The 6,280-nt window shown below is 41.5% G+C and overlaps 1 protein-coding gene across 1 annotated transcript; it reads right to left on the reverse strand.

Annotated features, from left to right (window-relative positions):
* Window positions 1-615: 615 nt before the first annotated feature.
* Window positions 616-3,911, reverse strand: LOC113123694 (homeobox protein engrailed-1-B-like). Its single transcript, XM_026295927.1, has 2 exons — window positions 3,076-3,911; window positions 616-935 (listed from the first exon to the last, which is right to left on the reverse strand). Exons 1-2 carry the CDS (start codon window positions 3,629-3,631, stop codon window positions 616-618), a joined length of 876 nt encoding a protein of 291 aa, XP_026151712.1. The 5' UTR covers window positions 3,632-3,911.
* Window positions 3,912-6,280: the final 2,369 nt, after the last annotated feature.

Consider the following 6,280-nt stretch of genomic DNA (forward strand, 5'->3'; position numbering starts at 1 on the left):
AAAGTTCGTGATACATAAGGCCTTGAATATTTGTACACTAGCCTATTCCTGAAGGAATTTATTGTGTCCTGCGCAGAAGTCATTTTTAAGGTAAAACCATGAGACTATCTATGATTCCGCGGCACTACTATAAAGTTTTTTTCAACACTTCATATGTATGTGGCCTAGCTGTAAAACTGACCATATTATTATTACAATTCTTAGTTGGTCCAGACAAACAATCAAAGAATGGTGTTATGAGGCCACATGTTCTCGCAGTGTTTGGACTGTGGCTACTGGAGCATCGCCGTGCGCAACCACTGCAACAGGAGAAACCGCCTGAAACAAAACCTCGGTGTTCGCTCCCCATGGCTGTGAGAGGATGGGTTGTTTTTTCTTTGATGTTTCTGAAACTGTCCAGGCTCGGTTTTCTGATAAAATCTTTGGTTTGGTGGTGGCAAGTGAGAGTCTGTCTGTTCTTCTCTGTATTCATTTCTGAAAAGGGGGAGGAGGCGAAGAAGCCGCTCAGCTCTGCCTCCTCAGCCTCATCATTGATTCAGATATTCTATATTTACAGTATACTGAGCAGGCTGTGTTTGTCTGTGTAGCAGAGCGGTGAACAGCGGGCCAGGTTCCTCAGTCACTGTCCTCCTTGTCCTCCTTTACGGTGGTGGTGGAATGGTTGTACAGTCCCTGCGCCATCAGCTGCAGTGCGAGCCCGTTTTTGAAGCCGCTGGCCTTTTTGATCTTGGCCCGCTTGTTCTGAAACCAGATTTTGATCTGAGACTCGTTGAGGTTGAGCTCTTGGGCCAAAGATTGCCGCCGCTGTTCCGTGATGTAGCGGTTCACCTGGAACTCTGTCTTCAGTCTCTGCAGCTGCTCGGCCGTAAAGGCTGTGCGCGGCCGCTTGTCCTCTTTGCCGCTTTTCGACTTTTTCAGTTTCCGTGTCCTTGGGCCTGCAGTAAGTGCGAAAGGACAGGAGAACGGAAATATAAATATTCAGCGCATAGAGAACAATAGTCCCATTCCTGTTCTGCGTTCACATGAATTATAACTTCAATAATAATAACAATAATACAATGATTTATTATTATTATTATTATTATTATTATTATTATTATTATTATTTGCCTATTATTATAGTTCTTCTTATTGTTAGGGTTTTGTAATTATTGTTATTATTATAAGCGGTCTGGACAGTGTATGAGCCCAAAGGATTATGTGTGATTGTCTCTTTAATTGGGCCTACACAGTAGTTACACAGTAGAAATCTCCGCATCATGTAGCTGTGATAATGTGTAGTCGACAGCGGCCCAGGAGTGCAGTGATACTCAAGGCTGTAGCATCAGCTCGTTATAGCCGATTCGTTGTGAACACATATGAAGGCAGCAGCGCGAATCCATCACATTTACTACACAGGTGTGATAATCGCCCTACACGCACACAGTTTAGAGTTTTTGGGATGAATATACAGCCAGGTGTTATTCAGAACACCGTACGGGTGCTGCTTATTGCAGAATGGAAAAGAAACTGACGTAAATCTGCACATATATTTCACAGGAGACGTTTTCATAAATCAAAACGTATTAAATTGCCATTCTGAGACAGCTTCTTCAAGACACCCTACCAAATTTCACAGATATAAGATATAACCTAAATTATGTTTAGAATGAACCTCAGAGTCTGTTTACAATTGTACACATATATCAATTAGTAGGCTGGTCGATCAAAGAATACCTTACACTACTTGTTCTTTACAAATCTAAAAGAAATCAAATCTGAACTACAACACATTAACTTAAAACTGATAAACCATGTTTATATCATCATCATCATCATCATCCTATCTCATTTTAGTACCACACAGCAAGTCAGTTAATAGGCGAAATAAATGGGGGAAAGCTTTTCTGTCCTCCGTATTTTCACACCTGTATCTGGGTGAAAAGTGATTTCAGCTGTAGTCAGGCGGTTAATGGATTCAAAATGTCTTCTGTATGGAGCCAGGACTTTGGCTATTGTATTATTCATGCGCAAACTTATTATTATTATTATTATTATTATTGTTATTAAACCTTTACATTGTATTTTATTCCGTCATGCTTTAGTGTCAGCAGATCATTAAGATGTTGTCCGTACAGGACAACAGGTTATACGATGAAAAGACGCGCGTTTATACACGGCGACCACACAGGGAAATTACTGTATTATATTCTGTGTTAATGTAGATCCGTGTATCACACACCGCCAAAGACTGCGAGGAAACGCTGTCATGGGTTCAAGCTGTTCATACACACTTAACAAGACTATCTGTATAAACGGACGTTTTTCAGAAACTCACTGAATAAGATGTTTGACTGAACCTAAAGGTTCACATACACGACGCTTTACTTGGCAGGTTTTATAGGCTCACTGATATTTTAAATGGACTATTACAGTTTTTCCACTCGCAAGTAGAAAAAAACTGATTTTATTTTCCAAATAAAATCGATTCAGTAAATGATGTAAAATGTTAAGGTTAACACAAGTCAGAAAAAACTTTTCCAAATATCTACTGTTTTCATTTAAAACGTGAGTTTTGGTGACTGGTGACAGGCGCTAGGCCTGCTTCTTTCTGGATCAAATCAAATTAGCGTAAATATGTGAATTTGGATTTAATCCTAATTGACTGTAACAATGGAGCAGCCTATGCGTCTTTATTAACGTTATATGTCCATATATCAGCTCGATATTTGCATAATCTAGGAATCTAAAAAAGACAGAAAAACTTAATTCCAAGAAATCAAAGGGAAGGCTGGTCTGACAGTACATGTTAAATATATTTTACAACACCATGCAAAGATCTACATGTCACATAGTAATTATTTATGATGCAAACAGATTCGAGTCTGTCTGACCGTAAATCTACTACATTATTTCGTGTTTTAATTACTTTTTCAAGCATAACCCGATTTCTTAAATTAAATCTATTAAAATAACTATTAAAATAAAAGAAAAAACAGCAATTAAAGTTATGTGTAGAAAAAGTGCGAGTAATGTGGTATTATTCCACCACTATAAGAAACTGGACACCCAGAGTTGTTTTTCATATTGCCTTACCAGATGAAGGCCTATCCGAGTACCGTGTGCAATAGACCCAGGCAGGCCAAAGCAAAGGTTGGGTCTCCGGGGTGGGGGCCCCGGTGCCGTTCAGCACCACTAGCGAAGAAGATGTGTTCTCCTCGGCCCCGCCGCTAGTCCTCTCGTCCGCTTTCATTCCGCTGCTCCCGGTGCAGACGGCGGCGGCTGTGGCTCCTCCGCCACTGCCACTGCTCTTTTTGGGAGTCGTCAAAGAGGTGGAGGAGACAGAGGACGAAGTACTGTCACTGCTGCAATTGGAGTCCTGGCACGGCGTCCTGGTAAGGCTTGGCCTGTTGACCACCGGGTGGACACGCTCTCGGCTGGAGGTTTGCGCCCTCTCCCGCAGTCCTAGATCGTGCTCCTTTTTGCAGCCGAAGTCTGGCCGTAAAATGTTGTCAATGAAAAAGTTAGTGGTTCTGTGGGCCTGCTGAGCGACCTGCAGAGGCAGCATAGGCGGCGAGTGCAGGCCAGGAGAAGGAGAGACACTCTCTCCCTCGCTGCTATCCGTGCTGTTGAGATCCCGCTGCTCCTCCATCGCTGCTTCTTTGAAGAACGTGCCTTCTGTTTTCTCAGTCCACTTCCAATTTGTTGCCCTGTGTTTGTATCCAAAATGTGACTAAATAAGTATTAAAACATTGTTTTTTTCTCTCCGAAATACTGCTGGTGTATGTAATTATTTGCAAACTCTGAACATCCTGCTCGCGTAAAGGTGCTCCAGCGCGTCATGGTCGGCGACTTACTGTAAGACTGGCTATTGTTGCTATTGCGCACTGCTCTCACACACTCAGAGCTTTTCAGCGCTATATGACTCGGATTTTCACGAAGTCCTCACATCACCATGCGCCCATACACATACTCAAACATACCAACTGGAGGCGCATGAATAACGTCCAAAGCGCACTGGGCCAATCACAGGCCGGGACACTTTTAGACATGGGGTGACGACGTCCAATAATGTCAGGCGTCTCTGAGCCAAGAGGGGAGCTGTGGAGCAGCGAGCAGGCTTCACAGAGAAACCGAACGAGATTATCACTGCTCCGCGCCTTCTGCCATGTTACAGTGTATCTGTTACATCTTATGCAGCTGAGGGAGAGACGGAAAAGGTGCACTAATACACACACACAAACACCACCGCCGTGGCTGTTTGCTGGTGTTTTCACCACTGTTCACCTTCAGGTAGTTTTATTCTAAATAGACACCCAACTTGGAACAAACAAAACAACATTTCCATTTTGATCCCCCAGTTGGCCAGGTTTCTCGTGCAACTTCAGCTTAATGTCCAAATATACTAGCCTACAGTACAAACTTGGTGCGTAGGACATTTTTTTTTTGTTTGTTTTTTTTTTCACACAAAAGCACGCGCATACAACTGACGCGCGCGCACATTATATCACTGAAAAGCCTAAACCTACGCACAAACAGACATCACAAACTATCTATCTTTTTCTTATGTTCTACCAATCCTCATCTGTAGGCTACACCTCCTACATCTTTATATGTGCTCATTTAAAACTCACGCAGCTCCTGGTTTCATGCGTGCACCAGGTCCAGTGTTTTCTCCTCTTTTTTTTTGAGGTGCGGCCACCATTGTCAGCCAGCATTGTTTTCCGAGCTCTGGAAAAACGCAGCCTTATCTCTTTATGAGAGAGCACTACCGGTGGATAATTTATAGGTTTTAATTACCCTTTATTCCGCCCGATCTGCTGGACGTTCATCATCCAGCTGCGAGGAAAAAAAAGCGGCTCAAAGCCTTTGTCAGCGTCATGGCGCTAACACTTAATCAAAGTACGCGCAAAGTGGGCCAACAGAATAATATGCAGAATAATAGACAAGGAGCGTTTCCAAGGTATTAATATAAAAGACGTCAAACTCCGGAAAGCACAGACTGTATGAAGGAACAACTTAATTGCAGTAATTCATATTAAAGCTTTTATTTGTTTCTGATGTGAATAAAGAGGCCTGACAACTTATACAGAGAAATCCTGCGCCTCCTCAGTGACTATAGTTTTCAAGATTCTTTGATGACTTATAGTGTCAGTATAAGTTTCCTAAATAATTCTACAATATTCGTCCACAGAGTTAGTGTATCTGTGGCGCACAGCACAGTTTTAGTAGGTTTATATTTATGTTTGTTTCTATCTTCCATTCCCAGTCTGACAGTTTGTTTTTGAGGAGCTAATATACTCTGTGAATGACTCCCATGGGGAAATACATTTTTTGCGTTCAGTGTAGAATATGGATACTTTATGCTAATTGTTGCTTATGGTCCTGTAATAATTATGCATTCAGTTTACTTATGGTTTTATTGGCATAGAGGCTTTTAGAATTGGGCCACTGACTCTGTGTGTCTACATCGATTTTATACACATTTTTGGTCAACAACGAACAAGCTGCCAGCGATTTCACATGAAGTGTCTGTTTAATGCATCTCTTAACACATTACCTTAACCGTAGCCATCACAGCCATAATCCATAATCTGACCTTAAATAAATTCTTAACTCTCAAACAGAGCCTTTGAAAGTGTGAGGGCCGATTAACATGTCCCGAAGATAGTAACAAAACACACAAGCAGGCACCGTAAGCTTCCTTACAGCTTCCTAAGGCTTCCTACATGATTTGTGCATCTCACCCAGTATAAGGGGAGATTTCCGATTTCAAATATCCTGACGCATCATACTGAAGATTAAGACTGAATCAGAGGTCATGTTTCATGTCACTCCGTGGAGGTGAATCTAAACCATCGGCTGGGAAACAAACGTAACAAAGAAAATCTTTCAAAAATAATTCCACACATATTCATAATACATTAGGGGTATTTGCTAGCAAAAAGGCAGGCCTATTTGTGCAATATTATTTCTAAAGAATAAGGCGTACCCTTCACATTTATCACGATGATTCAAACGTGTTTTATTATTATAAAACAAATGCCTGCTATGTAAAAAGAAACGCATTTGCTCATTTAATTGTTTTTATTTGAAAAAAGCTCCAAATAAACCGTTTATCTCTGATACAAAGGCTGCGCTGGATAAATTACTGTTCCTTTTTATTTTCTTGATGTCAAGAAAAGAAAGAGAGGCGAATGGACACACGATGCCACTCTAGCATTAGCACTGGGAGTTACATAGACCCATCCCGTTCTTTCTGAAAACAGCCGACTTTAGTTCTTCATGAAATGTAAAAGTT

This window comes from Mastacembelus armatus, chromosome 21 (genome assembly GCF_900324485.2).
Source record: "Mastacembelus armatus chromosome 21, fMasArm1.2, whole genome shotgun sequence".
In the NCBI taxonomy this organism is placed as follows: Eukaryota; Metazoa; Chordata; class Actinopteri; order Synbranchiformes; family Mastacembelidae; genus Mastacembelus; species Mastacembelus armatus.

What these genes read in the sequence shown, in the direction of transcription:
- LOC113123694 (XM_026295927.1), bottom strand. Translation starts at nt 3,631, where the DNA reads ATGGAGGAGCAGCGGGATCTCAACAGCACGGATAGCAGCGAGGGAGAG. An exon ending in CTCGGATAGGCCTTCATCTG is followed by an intron (nt 936 to 3,075) that starts GTAAGGCAATAT and finishes CACTTACTGCAG; the next exon opens with GCCCAAGGACACGGAAACTG.